This window comes from Notolabrus celidotus, chromosome 1 (assembly GCF_009762535.1).
Source record: "Notolabrus celidotus isolate fNotCel1 chromosome 1, fNotCel1.pri, whole genome shotgun sequence".
Lineage (NCBI taxonomy): Eukaryota > Metazoa > Chordata > Actinopteri > Labriformes > Labridae > Notolabrus > Notolabrus celidotus.
In genome coordinates, this window is record NC_048272.1 from 8,025,388 (window position 1) to 8,046,720 (window position 21,333).

At 38.4% G+C, this 21,333-nt stretch overlaps 1 protein-coding gene across 1 annotated transcript in view; it reads left to right on the forward strand.

Moving 5' to 3' along the window:
• LOC117820810 (voltage-dependent calcium channel subunit alpha-2/delta-2-like) overlaps positions 1-20,909 on the forward strand; it is a 43,557-nt gene extending 22,648 nt beyond the window's left edge. The window contains exons 6-38 of the mRNA XM_034694753.1: positions 6-141; positions 258-389; positions 502-559; positions 660-710; positions 2,106-2,205; positions 2,341-2,502; positions 2,610-2,720; positions 2,836-2,914; positions 4,859-4,908; positions 5,097-5,186; positions 5,290-5,355; positions 6,633-6,707; positions 6,803-6,877; positions 7,049-7,120; positions 7,322-7,393; positions 8,554-8,615; positions 8,752-8,828; positions 8,928-8,988; positions 9,069-9,166; positions 9,253-9,343; positions 9,432-9,494; positions 9,626-9,729; positions 10,015-10,113; positions 10,300-10,391; positions 10,490-10,537; positions 12,312-12,383; positions 12,749-12,901; positions 13,006-13,058; positions 13,304-13,359; positions 13,812-13,935; positions 14,057-14,166; positions 14,282-14,364; positions 15,706-20,909. Of these exons, the coding sequence (XP_034550644.1) occupies positions 6-141; positions 258-389; positions 502-559; positions 660-710; positions 2,106-2,205; positions 2,341-2,502; positions 2,610-2,720; positions 2,836-2,914; positions 4,859-4,908; positions 5,097-5,186; positions 5,290-5,355; positions 6,633-6,707; positions 6,803-6,877; positions 7,049-7,120; positions 7,322-7,393; positions 8,554-8,615; positions 8,752-8,828; positions 8,928-8,988; positions 9,069-9,166; positions 9,253-9,343; positions 9,432-9,494; positions 9,626-9,729; positions 10,015-10,113; positions 10,300-10,391; positions 10,490-10,537; positions 12,312-12,383; positions 12,749-12,901; positions 13,006-13,058; positions 13,304-13,359; positions 13,812-13,935; positions 14,057-14,166; positions 14,282-14,364; positions 15,706-15,801 (2,871 nt within the window). The 3' untranslated portion in view covers positions 15,802-20,909. The remainder of the gene's footprint in view (positions 1-5; positions 142-257; positions 390-501; positions 560-659; positions 711-2,105; positions 2,206-2,340; positions 2,503-2,609; positions 2,721-2,835; positions 2,915-4,858; positions 4,909-5,096; positions 5,187-5,289; positions 5,356-6,632; positions 6,708-6,802; positions 6,878-7,048; positions 7,121-7,321; positions 7,394-8,553; positions 8,616-8,751; positions 8,829-8,927; positions 8,989-9,068; positions 9,167-9,252; positions 9,344-9,431; positions 9,495-9,625; positions 9,730-10,014; positions 10,114-10,299; positions 10,392-10,489; positions 10,538-12,311; positions 12,384-12,748; positions 12,902-13,005; positions 13,059-13,303; positions 13,360-13,811; positions 13,936-14,056; positions 14,167-14,281; positions 14,365-15,705) is intronic.
• Positions 20,910-21,333: the final 424 nt, after the last annotated feature.

The following is a 21,333-nucleotide window of genomic DNA, read 5'->3' on the forward strand; positions in this document are numbered from 1 at the left end:
TAAAGTATTCAATGGATGGAGAAGGAGAGGTGGAGAATCCCTCTCATATCAAGTTGGAGTTTGTGTACGATCCAAACTTCAAAAACAATGTCAACTATTCATACACAGCTGTTCAGATCCCCACAGATATTTACAAAGGAGGTAAGCGATGTTATTCTTTGCACTACTGTTTATATATAGTATACACAGTCTATATTTTATGGATTATTTTAAGGATAATATACTTTTAATGAGGTGTATGTTTTTTGTCCCACCAGCCCCAGTCATTCTGAATGAGCTGAACTGGACGCAGGCACTGGAGAAAGTGTTCATGGAGAATAGTCAGGAGGATCCTTCGCTCCTCTGGCAAGCGTTTGGGAGTGCTACTGGTGTCACACGATACTACCCAGGTGAGTTTTATCAACCAACCTTTGCTAGCTTGTGCTATTAAAACAAGTTTTTGTTGTGTGTGATCCTAATCAGATTGAACAGTATGAGGAAAACATCTTTTCATATTTTCAGCTTCACCTTGGAAAGCTCCTGATAAAATTGATCTATATGACGTCAGAAGAAGGCCCTGGTACAGTATGCTTCCTAGATAACAACCTTGTGTGTTGGCCTGTCATATTGCAGTGAATTTACTGGGCTGAAGTACTGCTTTTTCTTTTTTTTCACAACAGGTACATACAGGGAGCCTCATCCCCCAAAGATATGGTCATTCTTGTTGATGTGTAAGTATACAGTATGTTACAATTTATGTAAGTGTTGCTTAGAATTTTATTGGGTTTTCCCTTCCTTCCATGTGAATACTGCTTGTAAAAAGTGTATGTGTAAGAAGTGTTCATGTGTTACTTACTTATACCTCAGCCAGTGTCTCTGTGAGTTAAAGAAAGCAGCGATTTACACTTTCCTCACAGTTTTTATTACTTCAATGGTGTCAAAATCCATCTGTGAAGTTTCCTTTCTTGCACCTCTTTCCCACTCACAAGTGAAGTCCCACTTGCAAACCATCCATGGTGTGACTTTACATAAATGTGCAGCTTCTTTAATGTGACTCAGCCTACAGGCCAGCAAAAATAAAGGGAGAAGCGAAGCTAAATTATATACGCTCTTGGAATAAAAAGTGCACCTGGCCCTGACTTTGCTTGAAAACCAGCTGAACATGCAGCTTATATTGCTTATTATGTGTAACAGCCTAAAGCTTATCATAGAGATGAGTCAGACACAAGAGCTAAAGACTTTTGTAGTCCCAAAATGGCAGAACCCCCAGAATATAAATCTATAAGAAAAAATAGCTTTAATGAAAACTATAACCAGCAAGACAAAGTGTATATGAATTATAGAAATACACTTTGGCAATTCTGTAGGAGGTTGTTAGATGAGGAGATCCATACCAAGCCTATGCATGTCTGTCAAATAGTAGGTTTCTGCTAGCCAGCTGATGGTTAGCTTAGCTTAGCATACAAAAACATGATTCAGTACAGAGGAAATCAAAATGTTTTAACTTAATTTATAGGGAACTCTCATTACATCCATCTTTTTATACAGTCTATAGTTTTACTGACATGAGGGTGTGCATTCTACATAGCGCTTCCTGTAAGTTGCTGCATTGTAACCCAAGCAAGTATCCTGTGAAAGGATTTATTAATGCAAGTTAATCTCTGTAGCAGGGGCTCATGTGCTGGAGCGTGATCGAACATCTGGAGGAAGCATGTGTTTCGTCAGGCACTCACAGGGAGAAAGGGCACTGTAATTGGTGCAAGTAATTATGCAGAACTTCTTTGACCTATTTGGAGTTTCTTTAAATCTGTGAAAAAAAAAGACAACAAATGAGTTTGACACAAAAAATCTTTGATATTGATTTGTCTCATAACTGTAGAGCATTTCACAGATCAGACGCTGATCCTTTTTAGCTCGTATTTTCTGAGTATCCTCTGATGTTGCGGGCAGAGGACACAAACAGATTCATATTTAAATTTCACAGATGTGTTTCAAGACGCGTTACATTAGTGATATCTAGCAGCACTTTGTTATTTTGTAGACCTGCATCCATTTTTGTATAAATGTTGTTTTTTTGTGTATATACTCCTGTGTCTCTGTGATGATACTTGTGTGTGTTTCCTTAGGAGCGGCAGTGTCAGTGGACTCACCCTGAAACTGATCAAAGCCTCTGTGATGGAGATGCTCGACACTCTGTCTGATGATGACTACGTCAATGTGGCCAGGGTTGGTATCTGCGTCACTTGCTGACTCTTCATCCCCGATTTGTAATCATTCCTTTGTCTTTGCTCTGTTGTACCTTTCCCTTTGTTTCAGTTTTGACACATCCAAGCCCAAACTGTGTCTCCTGCTGTCTTACAGTTTAACGAGAAGGCCGAGGCTGTGGTTCCCTGCTTCAAACATCTCGTCCAGGCAAACGTGCGCAACAAAAAGATCTTCAAGGATGCAGTGCAGCAGATGCAAGCTAAAGGCACCACTGACTACAAGTCTGGATTTCATTTTGCCTTCAATCAGCTGTTAAATGTAAGTCGCATATTGATTTACATCAACGGGGGAATACACACAGTTTAACTGTATTGACCAACTCTGCTGTTCGATCTCATTCATCTCCCTTTCAATGTGTTTTACAGAAAACAAACGTCCCCCGGGCCAACTGTAATAAAATAATCATGCTGTTTACTGACGGAGGGGAGGACAGAGCTCAGGATGTCTTCATGCAATACAACTGGCCCAATAAAACGGTTGGTTTTTGATCATCTCACTACAACAGCTCTCAGTCACATTCAGCATGTGATGAAAAGGATGCAGTGAGGTGTCTAAACCTCCAAAACATTATTTAAATGTTTCCCTCCTAAGGTGCGAGTTTTCACATTTTCCGTGGGTCAGCACAACTATGATGTCACACCTTTGCAGTGGATCGCATGCACCAATAAAGGTGAGCTGAGCGTCTATGTGACTCATTCAGTTCATTTTATTGCACAAAACACATTCTGGAGAGAAGGTTCACTGTCTTTTAATTGTCCGCTGATCCCGCTCCTCCCAATGAAATGATCTCAAGAATCTCTTTCAACTTTGCTTTTTAAACTTTTCTGCTAAGTTGCAGATAAGTTTTATACACTTGCTTTTTTTAAACTTTTTAAATACCAATTTCTAATTCTATTTGTTTTTCATACTGCAATTTTTTTAGCTCTGCTGAAGAGTTAAGCTTATAAACATCCTGAGGCTACTACAGGTGCAAGTACCCATTGCAATTAAAGTGCTTCCAGTCAGAAATCCCTGCTGTGGAAATATGACTTACAAAATAAGTATAAATGGATTCATAATGTTATTTAAAAAGATACTGTAAAAGTTTTGTAAAAGTTAATTCATCAGCCTGCAGTATGAGTCCTTACTGCAAACCGGATCAGTGTTTTAATATGGATTTAAGAATATTTGGTATTGGCTTTGCTTCCTGCAATGTAAAAAACATCAACAGTAAATTGAGTATACATATTTTTAGCTCAGCAAATAAGCCTCTATTGCAATAACAGATCCACTCAGACCACAGTTTAGATCCGATGTCTGCTGTGTATTTATTAATCAATGTTCAGACAAAAGAACTAATGAATAAATCACTGCGTCTAATGTGCAGTTCAGTACTCTGACCCTGCTAATGGGTCTGCTTCGGCTCTGTTAGATAACCAGCCCTGCTTCTCAGAAGGCTCTGTTTGCTCACACTGAGGTCAGCTGGGTTCTCATAGATCAGATTTGCGCTCAGTAGGGAGCTGACATTGATCTTTTCTGGAGAACTTCTCCTTGTTTGTGAGGATGCTTTGTGCCAAGCAGGACTCAATGCAGTGACTCAGCGCCACTCTGATTACTTGTGCAAGAGTTGCAGCCTTTGTCATTCTGACGCGATAGGTTTGATTCAAATTGGAAAAGGGGATGGTTTTGGAAAGGGACAACCTCTAATGAGTTATAATGGGAACTTAAATTGTCATCTGATTACATGCTTTAGATCATTACAAAGCAGGTTGTTCCCGATCCGCCTCATGTAAGTGAGCTTTACAGACAATGATGACACATGCAGTCTGGGATTGGGAATGATGTGTTTTTATAAAATACACTTTATACTACTTATTTTAGTGCCTTTTTAGACCATATCTGCTCAGTTTTAGTGGATGCCAAAGGCTCTGCATTTGTGTGTAGAGATAACATGAATAGCCAATTGACAATGAATTAATCTGCATATTCTTTTTGATGATTTGGTAATTTTAAACAGTGAATTATATATCTACAAGTATTTTAGTATCCCTTTTCCAACAAAATTGAACATCTAAGGACACCATGTTAGGACATTGTATTAGACTGAATAATTAATAGATGGGATAAGATTGTTATCAGCAGTTAAACTGAGAAAGAAGATAATCATAGGTTGCAGGGGATTCTGCAATGAAACATGTTGGCAGCAGCAATTTGGAAAACAGCTCTTAAAAAAAATTTCAAACTAAAATATTTTTCCATGGAGCAGATTCGGATGGGCCTTAATGTGTCAGGTTCCACCAGGTGTCAGGCGATACCGCAATTTTAAAGCTCAGAGGTATTCCTCTCTGAGCTGCCTTTTGTGGGAGTTAAGTGTCTGAGTCATCGGTCTACTAGCATTGAGTAAAACCTGGAATATTTTTGAGTGCTGCTGTTGTTTGTGTGTGTATGTGTGTGTGTGTGTGTGTGTGTGTGTGTGTGTGTGTGTGTGTGTGTGTGTGTGTGTGTGTGTGTGTGTGTGTGTGTGTGTGTGTGTGTGTGTGTGTGTGTGTGAGTGTGTGTTTTTTTCCTTATAGCATTTCTCAAACATGCTCCCCTCTCTCTCTCTGTTTGTCTTCTTTTCTCTGTCACTTGCCAGGTTACTATTTTGAGATCCGTTCCATCTGTGCTATAAGGATTAACACCCAGGTGGGTTTGTCTAGTGCCTCCGACACAGCTGATCCCCTCTTCACTGTTTCTAATTCCCCTTTGCGGTGTGCTCATATGCTCATATACACATCCACTTTGGTTTGTTTGCACACCCTTGTCCCCTGTGGCCTGATGTTTTGGATTGTTTTTAAACTGTAGCCAATGAAGTTTGTCTTTGATTTTGTCAGGAGTACCTCGATGTGCTGGGGCGCCCCATGGTTCTGGCAGGAAGCGAAGCCAAGCAGGTTCAGTGGACCAACGTGTATCAGGATGCTTTGGTGAGGCTGCATGGCTGTATGTAAATCAGTATAGTAAATGCACAAACATATGCAAACACTGAATAGATGAGCTTATAATTTATACTGTTTTCAAATTGTGTAGGGTCTTGGCATGGTGGTGACGGGAACTTTGCCTGTGTTCAACCTCACCATGGATGGAAACTCACAGGTAACACACCTAGTGATTATGCAAGAAGTTGTGTTTAATGTGTTCTCTTCAATACAGCCGTTTAAAGGCAGAGGTTAGCCCTGATGTTTATATGCAGGGCGTAAAATTAACATTTTAGCTCATCTGCCATTGGCTAGTGACCTCCAAAATTTACCGGCAAAAAATATTTTTCACCGGCCAAATAAAAAAATCATGCCTTATTTGATTTAAAAAAATTACCATACGTTTTTATTACGAAAATCCAACTTACAGTTATGTACATATAAAATTAGATATTAGGTAAATCCTTATTCTCTGTGTGTGTTTGCGGCAAAGGCTGCAGCTCATGGTGTCATTTGTTGGGTCGTAAGTCAGCCAGGAACGAGGTTGGCCAGCCTTGTCAATTTTCCAGTTCTCTTTGAAATGTCGTTTAGTGACATGACTCCGTTTAGCTGTCTGTTCCTCTTCTTGATCGTCTCCTGCCTCTTTGTTTATCCTTTTTGTTTGTGGTGGCTTCATGCCGGGAAAGTGTCGCCACATCTTCCTCGAAACGCTCTTCCCGCCGTGCTTCTTCAAGCTAAGGGAACGAATAGAACTCCAGTAGCTGACGTCACCCCCATACCAAATCACAACAATAGTACGGCATGCTGCAAGGGTCAAAATAGCCTGACAGTCGGCAGAAATGGGCGAAAGTATGAAAACAAAACCTCACATGCAATACAAAATGTTCCATCGGCCACTGGCGGGTGTTTTACACGCCAAATAATTTTTTTACACGCCATTGGCGCTTGCCGGATGTTAATTTTACGCCTTGTTTATATGTATATTAGCATTATTATTCGTACAATTTTGAGAAATAGTTGTATACTTTTAAAAAATGCTTATATTCTTATGCCAAAGCTAGATTAGAAGATCATACCACTCTCTTGCTCTTAGTCAGTATTATCCTGATGCTAAGAGCTCAGCTAAGCTTAGCATAAAGACTAGAATCAGGTGGAAACACGTAGCCTAGCATCATCCCAGGTGATAAAACACATTTCACAGCCCTTCCAAAGATTATTTACCAAAATGTTATATATTTTTTTGTAAATGTAATCAAATTGAAGTGTAAAGTCAACACTCTACAGTTTTACAGAAGGATATGTGCCTTGATGTCTTTAGTTACATATGTAATAAACGGATATGAGAGTGTTTTTGTCTAATTTAACTTGCAACAAGAGAGCAAATAAGTATAAGTAAGTTGTCACAGTATTCATTTAACAAACTCCAATATCCTATTCTTGCTTTCATGTGAGCAGAATCAGCTGATATTGGGCGTCATGGGAGTTGATGTCCATCTTGATGAGATAAAGCGACTGACACCCCGATACAATGTATGTACAGCACATTAGCACCATTATTAATAGATTGTCTTCATGTGTAATAGTAATGGAGAGAGTAGACTGACTTATCACTGCTCTCCCAACAGCTTGGTGCTAATGGATACATATTTGCCATCGACCCCAATGGATATCTTCTTCTTCACCCTAATCTTCAGCCAAAGGTCAGCTGTGTCTCGCTTGCTAAAAATATGTTTGACTGTGTATAGGTCAAAATGCAGTTTTTAACAGCCTTTTGAGCTTTGAACTCTTGTTGTAGTTCAAACAAAATGATGTTGGCATGCCTGTTCTACATTTGATTTGATTTTTTTTTTTTCTCACTTGATACCTTTTAGCTCGTGAACCTCCCTGAACCTGTGACACTGGACTTTCTGGATGCAGAGGTGGAGGATGGCAACAAGGAAGAAGTGAGCATTGGAAAAGTTTCTGCTTTCAGGAAATTTCTGTCCCTTGAAATTTACAATGCCCATGTTTAAAGTTAACATTAGGCCTATGAATAACATGATCTGCAGCATGACACTGCTTGCCAGTCTGCAGCATTCTGTGCAGGTGAAACATATTTTGTTTAACCATGTTTGTGACTGAATGAGCCACCTATTTCTCTTCAGATTCGGCGACAAATGATTGATGGTAGACCGGGTGAAATGCAGATCAAAACTTTGATCAAGTCGATTGATGAGGCAAGTCAATTTTATGACAAAATACCATTTCATTTACCAAATTTCATATCTGTGTCTGTCATGTAGTGTACTCTAACATGATCAATGATCAGTTCTAATCTGAGATACAATGAATATAGAACTTAAATGTTTAAAAGCGTATTACTGTTCTTTATTTTTGTAGATTAAGGACTTAAGCTTCAGTAACGAGGCAAGTGGTTTGAACCTAGTCCTCTGCTGCATCGTACAGATTAAAGACTAGGAAACAACATCTCAGAGATTTACTTCACATTCTTGTAGTTCAGTAACATTGAGTGTGTTCAAACAAGCTCTACTTAACCTTACCATCTAATCTACCTATTTTTAAAGATGTATGGAGCCTACTGGACGTTACCTATGAAAAAGAGTTCTGGGTAAATCTGTTCTTTAAATGTACAACTCTGTGAACTCTCAGGTGTAAAACCAGCATCCCCAGTTCTCTTCCTTTTCAGTATATCAAAGAGAGGTACAATCCAAAAAAAATATTTGAAATGTTTATTACTGTAGAATAATTTTATAACTTAAAATTTTTGTACTAGTGTTAACCTTTTACTCATCTCTATGTTTGAGAAACCTTAAAATCCAACTCTTTATAAACCTGTTTTGAATATTTAACAGACTACCACATTCATGTGCTGTATGAGAAACATAACCAGTATGAGGCAAAGATGATATGTCACTGTTTTTATGTCTGCATATAAGTATTTGTTTCAGAGGGTTGAACATTTTAAATGCATTTTCCTCATGTTTATGTTCCCTCTGAGTCCAAAAAAACCTCTTCCTTATGTTGAAACACAAACATTTAGGTCTATTCAGAGTTTACTTTTATGTGAACTAAAATTATTTGTGTCAGAAAACAATGATTATTTTATAACTAAATTGAGCAGGGTAAGGTGATAACACTTTTATGTTGAATTTTCATCATTTTGTATGTTGTGGCAGCTCTTGAATTTGCTCTGAAATTCTCCAAAACTTAAAGGAGTTTTGAGGATATAAAAGACCATCTTAACCACAACACAAAGACTGGTTCTCTGTTCTACCTCTGATAGGCCGCATTACAGGTTGCAGTGAGTTAAAGCAGGATAACTGGGCTTTTTACCTTTGTTTGTATGAAGTATTCTTAAATGTCTCCTTTACTGCAGCAATACATCGATGAGGTGTTCAGGGGTTACACCTGGACTCCGATCAACGGTACAGATTACAGGTGAGCTATTACAATATCATGAATTCATAAACAAGCAGCTGGGTGTTAATGAGGACCTCACACACACAGATGGATTCACTCTCCCCCCCTGTCTCTTCATTTATGTGTCTTTCTGCTTGGGTGCTGCCCCCTGTAGTCTTGGTTTAGTATTACCTCCCTACAATGAATACTTCATCCAGGCAGACCTGAGTGATGTGATGCTGCAGCTCCAGTGTGAGTACAAAGAGGCAGAGCTTTAAAGATTCTCTTTGATCAAGATGCAACACAGAGATGAGATTAAAATACTAACATCACCCTCTGTCTCTGACACAGATATGCAGTCACTGCTGCCGAGCTCATTTGAGTCTGCAGGACACGTGTTTCTGGCTCCAAGGTGACCACTGTTTTCTCGGCGTCTTCCTATTTTGCCCTGTTTTTGTTCCTTTGTATTTATACTGATCTCTGTCCCTTCAGGGAATACTGCAAACGACTGCAAATTTCTGATAACAACACCCAGTTTTTGCAGAACTTCCTCTCACTTATGCTGGACATTTCCCCAGAATCTGATGAGTGTGAGCATGTTAATAGCATTTGTAGATCACAGTATCAGCCACTGCTGTAGACACACAGATGAGATAACAGACTTTTTGTGTCTCAGGTGACCAAGGCCTCATCCACAACCTTATTTTGGACTCCCGGATAATTGGACAGCTTGCCTCTCGAGTTTGGAAAAACAAGGACTTGAATTCGTGAGTCAGCTTGTTCTGTTCAAATGAACAGCTATTTACTTTGATGATGCCTGGGCTAAATATGCTAAATAAAAGCATATTGTTACAGGTATGGCTTCCTGGCTGTGTTTGCATCCACTGATGGAGGAATAACACGGGTCTTTCCTAATATGTGAGTAGGATTGATAGCAAAATGAAGACACCCACTGAGGCATATTTTACTCAGTATTCCAGCAGATATTCTGTCCAGACAACCATCTGTTTTTCTGAAAACATTTCGTGAAACATGCTGTGTTTTTACAGAGCTGCTGAGTCATGGGAAGAAGATCCTGAGCCCTTCAATTCAAATTACTACAGACGGAGTCTTGACAACAAAGGCTACATGTTCAGAGCTCCATCCAGATCCTGTGAGTGACTGTGCAAACACATTTAAGAAGAGTCATAATCTAAGAATTATACATTAATGATGAATCAAATGATGGCTTGTATGTGAAAGTGAGTTGAGACAATTGTGGTCAATATAGTCATTTTAAGGTGATCAATAATGGTCACACACCTGCAAAACTGCATTTAATTCAAATCAGACTTAAAAAAATTTAACTAGAAAAAAAAAAATGTAGTATTCATACTCAGGTTACTTCAGACGCTGATCTGCTGTGAGTGTTTTGTAATATTTTTTTGTTGGTTAACAGCTTTAGACGACCCTGTAGGTGCAGAAAACGGCACTGTTGGAATCCTGGTCAGTTCAGCTATTGAGGTGAATTTAGGAGGAAAACTACTCAAACCTTCAGGTGAGAAAAATCAATAAACAAAAGCTTTTTTGTCTTTATAGATTCTCGGATATGTATTTTTGTGCTGTAGCTATGATATTTTTCCCATATTTGGAGTACTGCTGTTAGGTATTCTCTGCTTTCTAGAATGCTGCTTCTGCCCTTCTCCCTTTATTCTGCTCTGAACCTGTGGCTCTCTTCCCCCAGTGGTTGGAGTGAAGCTGGACTTAGAGGCGTGGGTGGACAAGTTTAAGATCCTGGCCAGCAATGTGTCAGATGGTCGGCAGGGCTCACACAAGGTACAACACATCAACACTAAATACTAATGATCACTAATCACTTAACTGGACTGCAAACAAAAGTAACCTAATTGTCTCTTTCCTCGTATCATAAACAGTGTGGACCGTCCAGAAGCTGTGAGATGGACTGTGAAGTCAACACTGATGTAAGAGTGTTTTTTTATTCATTCTCACATTAACACAAGCTCTTCAGACAGATGCTGTCATTAGTTCTGTGAACACAGTCCTCAGAGGTTAAATGTGCTCTTGATACTCTTGTGACTGTTAAATTACTCTGTCATATAGAGGGAGCAGTTCATAAAGCAGAACAGAGCTCCTGTAATCACTGACAGGCCAGTGTGAGGAATAAAAGACAATGTTCTGCCTGTTTAAATTAAAGCTGGGGTTGGTAGTCAGATTTAGATACACTTTTTGTTTTACTGGTTAAAATGATCTTTATGTCCCGATGGCAATCAATACATAATGTGTTCTTAAAAAATAGCAAAAAAAAAAGCCGCTATCTACAGCCGGAGTAAACCTGGGAAAACACCAACCAATCCCTTCCATCAGGAGCCAATTTATGAAACCAATCAAATCCCGTCCTGCCGTTCTGCCCGCCTCCTGCGCGTACATTTCATTTTTGTTTATGTTTTTAACTTTCACTATGATAATGTTTTGGTGTTTTCTTACCGCTGAGTGAGACATGAGTTGACGTAGTGCCAAAACACAAACGATGTGCTGAGGACAAGTTTTTGAATCAGTCACGATCATACGGTCGCGAATCAGCGGCGCTCATGCATGTGAGCAGGGGCCTTGCTTTGGAGGAGCTCCGAGAGGACAGGAGGGGTTAGATGGAGTCCTGAGGAAATGCTACATCCAAACTCATGCTAGTTTTCCGTGACTTTTAACCCTAGCTTTAATAGATGCTTTAGGATGAGAGTTCAACTTTGATGTCTGTTGATTTACACTGTAAACAATACCTCTTAAAATATACTTAATTCAGAAATTGAGTCCTTAAATCTTTTTTCTAAGAAATTAATTTTGGTGTTTGATCAGTGATTATCTCATTTAAATGAAATCACTTTTAAATTGCTTTTTAAAAATATATAACTTAGAGCTCCGGTGAGGAATTTTTGTTTGGTTGAGAAACAGATTGAAACAAGAGGGCCTTCGCTGACCTTGTCGGTGCTCGGGCCCTAATTAATACTGATGCCCCTTCCTGAGCTACTAAAGCAAACCAGGCCATCAGCAACAACACTGACAATTTCTATATATCGTAATTTTGAATGCCTCAAACTGGTGAGAAGGGATTGTTGTTAGATTAGATGATTGACAGCATACTGAAGAAACAGTATTTTCAAAGCATTTTCAACCAGAAAATATTCAGAATTAATGACACAATTGAGTGTCAAAAGAAAACAGGATGAGATGTTTTTGACAGAAATCACTTGATTGCCATGAACAGAGCAAGATCAGCAAAGCTGTATGATCTGCTTCTTTGTCCACAGGGGGTGCAAAAACACAAACTGAAAGTTTCTAACATCAGCTTTAAGATCAAAAAACTCCTAAGAACTTATTTTACAGTGTAACATATTTTTTGATTGAAAATAGTCATACCCTATACATTGATATGTGTAAGAAATATTTTACCTACTGCATATTCTCATGTTTTAGTTTTACACACTTTCCTGAAAGCTTTATCAGCCTGCTGAATGCAGTCTACATCTTCAGATTTGTAATGGTCTGCTGCTGTTTAGTAATAAAGCCAATAACGGCAGCTCTGTTCAGGTGAACTGATTTTACCTTTGCGGTGGTGGCTGCCCTTGAAAGCGCTGCAATCCATGTGTGAGTGTGTGAGTGTGTTAGTGGGAATCAGCAAACATTGAAATGCACTGAGTGGTGGGGAGAAATGGAAATGCTATTTTCTCATTTTGTCTGAAGGACCTCTTGTGCTATCTCATCGATGATGGTGGGTTCCTGGTCATGTCCAATCAGAGAGATCACTGGAAAAAGGTACGTTTTAGTTTGCTGAACTGCTTCCCTTGACAAACTATCATTCTTATGTTCTTTTTTGAAGTTTTGGAGTTAACTGTGGTTGGTGTTTTGGAACCTTTTACTGACATTCAACTTTTTTGTGTAATTACTCGTTTCAAAAGAAGATTTTTCACTGATCATTTTTAACTTAGTAAAAATCAGCTTTGCTCAGTTCATTTTCCTTCAGTTTTTATCCACTCACCATAGAGTACAAGATGGAGATGAGGGAATCAATTAGAAAACTTTAATGAAGTTCATGTTGTGCCACTGTGTGGAGCTGTTGACCTGATGCACTCTTATCCTCCCTCTGTTCTCTCCTTTCTTTGACTGTCATTGTACAACAGATTGGTCTTTTCTTTGGTGATGTGGATCCTTACCTGATGCACGCACTCTACAACAACTCAATCTATAATCGGCGTCAATCTTTCCAATACCAGTCTGCGTGTGAGCCTGTCTCTAGCAGCCACACAGGAGCCGCACACAGGGGCATCTTTGTGGTGAGAGGACACCTGCAGAAGTTACATTTCTTTGACTTTTAAAAAAATATATGATAAATGATAAAATGATAAAATTCCCTCACGTGTTCTCTGTGTGTCTGCAGCCGTCCATCGCTGACATCCTCAGCTTAGCTTGGTGGACGTCCACAGTGGCATGGTGAGACTTTGTTCACTGCAAATCAAATGGCACCAGCAGCATGTGAGGCATCAACACTATCTTAGCTGTGACTCTATTCCACACATGAACCGCAGACAGACTCTTTCTTTCTTTCATGCTGGATGCCTGACAATTTTACCCTAGGTTATTTTCAGCTCAATGTTACTGTCCCAGTGACATGTGTTCACTGTTATTTATTGATATGTACACAATGACCGCAAAGTGTAATGTGAACTCTCTTACAGGTCTGTGGTCCAGCAGCTACTGTATGGATTGGCATACAACAGCTGGCTCTATCAAGGTCGGTGTTTTGCATCTTCACACAACCTTTGTGTTCACACATAGACATCTACATTTAGATAAATGTGTCCATATATTACAGTTGAAAGAAATCTCAGCCCACCTAAACGTATAACAGATGTGTCAGAGGAGGGTGAAACTATAAGATAATGAGAAAAGGCTCCCCCACACTGTCTCACTTGTGCTGACATTTACTGAGTCAAACAACGTTTCGGTCTAACAGACCTTCATCAGGTATATATCTTGTATCATATGTTTTGTACCTGATAAAGGTCTGTGAGACTTAAACGTTGCAAGACTCAATGAATATGTCAGCATAAGGCAAGACAGTGTGCGGGAGCCTTGTCTCCTTGTCCATAAATTACAGCAAAAGTCATCAAGTCTCAGTTAGAAAAGGAGCTTTAAAAGTGGGTTCTAAAATTAAATGCAGACCTAATTGTGTTTATGTTATAGGTGATGTCCTGGTGGAGGGTTTTGAGATAAAGGAAAGCAGCTGTGTGACCATCCAAAGCCAGTTCTACTTCACAAACACCACCAACTCCTACAACATGCTGCAGGACTGTGGAAACTGCTCACGGTAGGGGTTTGTTTTTCTTGGAAAATCAGCAGAATTTGTCTTTGCAACGTGTTTGTACTGCCATACCTGGATTGTACACATTGTATGAAGTTGGTGTTCCATCCATCACTGTCTCCCACAGGCTGTTTCACGCCAAGCGGATAGAAGGCACAAACCTCCTGTTTGTGGTGGCTGAGACGCTCCCCTGCAGCTCATGTGAGATCGAGAGACTAACACAAGTTAAGACGGAGTGTATCCTATTTTATGCAATAACACTGTCATGCTTTTGTTTGTGCTGAAGGTGAAAATCTCATTGGTTATGTGTGGCAAGTAAGTTTATTACTGAACCTTAACTAAAAAATATCAGTTCAGGAAGAGAATCCATGTGAAGTATTGAGCAATGCACGGTACCGCAAGGGCCCGACTTCCTGCTTTGACTACAGTGCCTTAGTAAGTAGATACATCAGCGATATGTCTTTGTGTTGCAAAGCTGAGCATCTTCCTTTTGTTGACATTAACCGTATGTCTCTCAGTGTCTGTACTTTGTCCCCTCCTATGTCTTTTTATAATTCTAACTGTTAGATGCAACCTAGCCAACTAGCCACTACCTAGCATAGATTAGCTAGCTACCAACCAGTTGGTAGCTAGCTAATCTATGCTCGGTAGTCCTATGAATAGGCTAATTTAACAAGTTTGCTAACTACAGTTACTATAAAAATATATCATTTAACTCTAAAAAAACATTGATTTGTATCAGTGGATGGAATGTTTTTGCCATCCTATATTTAAAAGCAGTTTTATAAAAATGTCTTGCTAGCAGATGATTAGCGGGCCATTTTCCAGCTAGCTAATTAGCTAAGCTACTGCTTATTACACAACTCAGCCAACTTCTCACTAAAAAAGCTAGTTTTAAAAGTCATTCAGCAAATACTGATTCATATATAGAAGTTACAAAGTACATATATATAGGGTTTATGAGACAATTAGTATGTTACTGGATGGTTTAAATGATCTGTGGCTGAGATGGGCCCTCTTAAATCTTCTAAGGTTGCCCTACTTTCCTTGGGAAGCTGGTTTTTTGCTCTGTCAAACCTTCCCCCATGTTCCTGATGTTGAAATTGGTATCTGGGCTTCGTCCAACTTTTCCAACTTTCTTTAACTCGGAATTAGATTTTCATATACACTTCAAACAATCAAGTCAAGAGCAACAAAGGTTGTTTACTTCACTTTTGTTGTTTCAAAGAGCATAGTTCAATGCTTTCTTCCCAAACTGTACAAAAAATTTGACACTATCCTCTATTTACTCAAGAGCACCCTAAGATGGCTGTCTAAAATGAGTCTGGTTCTGCACAAGGTTTCTGCCTGTTAAAAGGAGGAAGTTTTCCCATGCCCCTGTAACTAGCTAAATACAGCGAGGTGCCATGCTCATGGGGGATTAAGATGAGATAAGATCTAGTCCTGTCAGTAAGATGGAACTGGATCGTATCCTGCCTTGATGTTGGGTCTTTGTTGATAAATTACCATACAAGACCTTCTATGTTTGTAAAAGCGTATTGAGATAACATATGTTGTGATTTGGTGCTATACAAATAAAGATTGATTGATTGATCGATTGATTAATTTTGCCTTGCAGAACATCAATTCTCTGCTTAAAATGGCCCATGTCGTACTTCAAAATGAGACATAAATTTAATGTATAAAGCAAACACAGCCAAAAGGACTTGAACATTGTACAGGTTCTGATTGATTTTCTCTGGAAAATAAAAACTTGACTGTCGATTCTCGTTGCAGGAAAACACGTCAGAGTGCGGACGGGGTCATGCTCTGCAGTCTTCCATAGGAGTCCTTCTCTTTATTCAGCTTATTCTGCCTCTTTTTCATCTCTGACACGTACAAACCTTCACACTGACATCTTTCATCTCTCTTTGGGTTCAGGCTCGGAACTACTGAAGGTCATACCAAACAGCAACTGTATAATTCTTCTTTTGATCTACAACCGGCCCTGAATAGCATTTGTGCTGGGAAAAAAAGATGTGGATCAGCTCTTGGTGTTTTTGCCTTATTGTGTATGCATATGTTGGTGTGTCTGGGCTTGAGTACAAAATGTAGGCAGAGAATGTGTTGAGTGCGCATGCTACTTAAACTAGGACAAGCATGTTTCAGATTACAACACACAGGCTCAGCCATGCAAACAATCACAACAAAGTCAGGGAGGCAGCTGAAATTAACTTTTAATGGACCAATAAATAAAAACCTAGCTTGAGCAAATGCCAGTTCAATGTTGATGATAGATTATGAGGAAAAATTCTTATAGGATCAAAAACTATATTTTACTGTTCCATGAATACACATGGTGGAAGTAAGTATTAAATCTTTTACTTATGTAAAGTTGTGTTGCCAAACTGCGGCAGTACAACTCTCGAGCTAGTATTCCATATTTTAGTTAAAGCTGCTGTGAGGAACTTTTAGTTTGTGATGATTGTGGTGCCCCCCTGAAGGCAAAATCTTTTCCTATACATGGCAAGGTAGTATTTTCTAACAAAGTCATCCTGCTAAATATTTGCTGTAGAAACTGTAAAGGAAGGCTGTTTGTGCAATTCTTGAATTGTCTGGTCAGACCGCTACCCCCCTTGCAGCGGTTTCAGGCATACAAAATAGAAATGTTCAGTCTTGTTGCTAGTGCTCTCACTTGCTTTTGTAGTTGATATAGAGGGATCAGTATCAGTTTCAATTTGTTTCATACCGGTTAAAAACTCCTCGCAGGGGCTTTAAGTTAAGGTTGACATATTTATGCTTAAAATAACTTAAAGTTTTAAAGATAAAGTTTTAATTTTATAGAAGACTGGACCAATCTCAGTGCAATATATCAACAGAGTATTATCACTGATGTGTTTACATTTAAGAACCATTAATGTTTTAGCTCCTCAATTTTCAGTACATTATGTAGTCCTGCGGTTGGATCGTTTCATCTATGACACTAACTTCTCTGTAAAATACGAAAAAACCTAGACCTGCCATTTAGTGGATTCAAATGCAAAATTTTCCCTCTACATCATATTGGACAGTTATCAAAGACACTCTGTTGCCTTTTGTGTTTACAATCAGTAATACTAACCAAGCATTAACATTTGAGATCTAATAAATGTGTCATGTAAGTTATTTTTTCTGTTATTTCAAAAACATATTTTTCATTTAGACACAACTTCGTTTACATCCATGTTTACCTGCCAGCAGTTTCAGTATATCTTCCATTTATTCTGCACCACAGCAACCCTGCATATATGATCATCTGTTGTTCTATACCTAGTGACTCAGTGGTCAGCTAAACACAGCCAAGTAATTCTGCAACTTAACTCTTTGTTTGTCACTGTGGCTCCAATCCAACCTCAGTAATTAGCTGTTTACATTGATTTAAAGTTAAAATTCAACAGCTTAGTGAAGCTAACTAAGTCGAAGTTTTACAGAGTGTACTTCATCCATGTACAGAACACATTAGGGGAACAGCTTCTGCATGACAATGGAACAAAACACAATCTGTTGCTACAGAATTCAGACTCCATCCTCTCCACAGTTGAGACATTACAGCTTCTGGAGACTCCTGCTCTTGCTTCGTGAAATTCAAAAAGACAGATACTAATTTGCATGTCTGGTCCTAGTAAAAGTCTTTGCACACAAAGGAGCTCTTGCACCTTCAGCAGTTATTCTTAACATGACAGTAGATCCGAGCCTTAACCTTACATTCACTTCAGTGTCTTTCAATCCACCTCTAAACCTTTGCCAAGACAGTTTCTGTACTTAGAATGATATCATACATGACACAACGACCCAGAATGGTTCTCCTCTGCCGTCGCAAATGCGCCCTGCCTCTTAAATCTTAGAATCTAAATATTATTTAGATTAAAAGTATTTTTCCCCTAAAATATTTTCTTAGAGCACTTTGACCTTTAAAACAACAGTTTTGAGGAGCAAGAATTATGAGAAATATCAGAGATAGACCTCTTGCAGGATTATGTGAGTTATTACACATATCAGTGATGAAACATCTGTGTAGTTTCATTTGTAAAAGGATGGTAAAAGTTGAGGTTTGATTTGTTGAGATGCTTCCGCAGATACTTGGTGTGACCTTGACGAGCTTCCAGTAGATGGCTGAAATGTTAAAACATCCAGTATATCATAAATGACCAAAATGATCGAATGTTTACACTGATTTTGTTTCAACATATAGTTGTGAATCTTTGAAACCATTGCATGGTAAAGCAAAGTGCTGCTGTGATAATTGGATAATTCACTCTAGCACAAATGATCATGACCATAATCTTGTCATTAAATTTATATAATTAATGACTGATGTATATTATAGCACATAACGGAAATAGATGTCAGTGTGGCTGGCATATTTTGTTTGAAGGGAAGCTCTTTTTTGTATGTTGTATCGCCATTATTGTCCAGCTTGAATTTATGCACTTATGTATGCTTCTGTATGGGGAATGTAGTTTCTGAACAGCTTTCAGTGTTATAAATATGTTGAGTATGTGATGCTTTTAACTCCTTTGAGATTGAGCCGATGTCTCATTGCATGTGATGGATTGCTGTGGAAGAATATTTAGACTTTATCATGCGTACCTCACTCTAACAATTATATGTTTAAAACTGTAATAGTTTACTACACAACAGTCCAGTTAGAGTTTAATGTCTGCAAAGAACTCAACTTTTTGAATTAGAAATGTTTTGCTCATGATGAAAATTATTGTACAAATTATTATTTTTTCCATGACACTAGCTCTTTCACTCTGTGTGATGTGGTGCACATAAATATTATTTAATATTCTCCCAAACCAAAAAAACATATACGTTATGCAAAAGACAGAAACTCTAGCAGTCTTGCAAAAAGGCACCCTATAGTTCCCAGACTGCAAGCCAAAAGCTTTAAAATATTTATTTTATTGGCCAAACACTGCAAAATATTCTGTTTAAAGTAAAAAAAAATCTGAAAAGAATCCAATCCTCGTACTGCACAATTTGGAACAAGCACATATGGTATTTTTGAAGGCAAATTAAAATTTGTTGATCTTTATGTTTCTTCATTCTAAAGGATCTGTTGTTGTAAAATGCACAGATTACACTCCTTCAGTAGAGATAAAGACTGATGTTCTATAAATGAAAAACTATGTCAACTGTTTGTGAGAAGCTCTGCTTGATAAAATACAAAATACGCTGTCCCACAGTGATCCATCAGCTGCTGTCTTTTTGTGTTTACCATTTAAACCAATCAAAGAGTTAACGGGAATATTTTTAAAACGCTTTTTTGAGAAAATATTTGTAAAATGTTGTTTTCTCAGTCTGCCTGGTGTTCCACCCTGCAGTGCCTTGGTGCACTTGTTTTTGAAAGCAGGAACTTTTGGATCTAGACCTGTGGACATTCATCCTGTTGGCCGTGTCAAAGACTCACTTGAGTTGAAAGGGTTCAACTTTAAATGGACTTCTCAGTCAGGGATCTAAGAAAAGATGCTCTTTACGGACTTATAAACATTTCAAAAGGAGCGAAGCACAGCCGTCAAAGAGCACAACAGAGGTGTGTTGAACAGCTGGCCTCCCCTCCTGCCTTCTCGTGGACAGATGTGTGTCAGAGCGTTGACTTCGAACCCTGCTGCCCGTCTGCTTCGTGTTGTTTATCTACACTGTGCGGTTCAGACTTGAATCAAAGCACAGACACTGTCTGTTTTCATATTCTTTGTTCATTCCATCTGCACTGTATATTATATATTTGAGGCTTGTTGGAAACGTATACTTTTCCATTAGGACTGACTGAAATGAGAGAATGTTTATGTACAGTAAACCTACTGTTGTGCATCTCTGCTGTTCCCAAGCATGGTGGGGACCCAGAGAAGCAGATTTAAATCTCAACACTGTTTAGAGACCTCAGTAAAAACAATGCTTTAAAAAAACAAAAAAACAAGCTTTTACTCTGAGACCTGCAGTATTAACTTCAGGTTGTGTTGCAGTATTTAAACAACACTGTTGTACATTGAAGGAGAGACGTTTTGTGACACTCTTCATAGCTGACAATATAATATTACTGTCGAGGTCAGTGTTGTAGTTTCATTTTAAATTACTGGTATTTATTTGCATGATATTTTGAACAGTTTACAGATTTGTGTACATAGTCTGATGGATATTTTACATTCCTGTCCACGTTCAGCTTTCCACTGCTGTGGTGAGAAGTGAGGGGGCCCTCTGTGGATATCTCTGGGTAGTGCAGCCGAGGCCTCATCGTTGATGTGTTATCGAGAAAAGCTGGAAGTTTGACTTCAGTGAAGCCTATTATAACTGTCAGTGTTTGCATTTTAGGTCTTTTTCAGCAAGTAAAAGCACAGATGAGTTTAGAGTCAAGAGCAACAAACTGCCTGATTACACTTCTGTCATTTATTTTGGCAAAACAGTGACATGAAAATGCTGTCAAGGATTCATGCATTGAAAGGCTGTATAACAAATAAACAAGGTAGTGGCATGTGTGGGGACACCCCTTTATCAAATAACTTTGTTTATAAAAAGATATATGTGTTTCTATTTTAATTTCATGATGTAATATTTTGTTTATTTGTTAGTTTATTTGAGTAGTATGTATTATATTTGTCTTGAAAAGAAAGAAGCTGAATGTGTTTGAAGCCTGTGTGGGTGCATTAAGCAGTTTACAAGAAAACTGGGAAACAGACAAAAAACAAGAATTCTTTATGTCCATGTCCTTTTATTTACCGAGTATCAAATGATAAGAATGTTAATGTTTTTGCTGTATCTTTGCTTTTCATTTTGCTGGCGTCGTTTACAGTTTCCTCTCTTTGTGCCAGTCTCCGATGCCACCTCATTTTTGTACAGACGATGTGAAGCAGTCAGCTGACCATGAAGGCTAACTTTGTAAAGATTTTGTCAGTCACATTACAAAATATCTAAATGTTTATATCTTTGGTGATTAAATGCTATTAATATTTTTCACTTCAGTATTGAATCGTTATTGTTCTTCACTGATTCTAATCCAATATTTAAAAATGGACATGGTCAGTTCTTTTATTCTGACATCAGCAAAAACTGTTCTGGCAAGTTGTTGTGCGCGGAATTGATACACGTTTGTATTGCGTTTGTATTTATACATGATAATAATTGTAAAAACTTGTTGACAAATTGAGTTTTTTTTTACTTACCATACATCGCAGGAGCTGCCATTCCTCAATGGCTACTGTTGCTTCACTGAATGGAGGGGTGAGAAACATTGTTCAATTTTCTCATTTCTAAACAGCATACCTTTAAGCAGCAGATTCAATCAATGACACTCTGTTTAGTTACCTTTTAAAACAAAAAAATATATACAAGAATATAAAACTTTTAGATTATTTTATATTAGAAGTTAAAGTGGATGTGATTAGT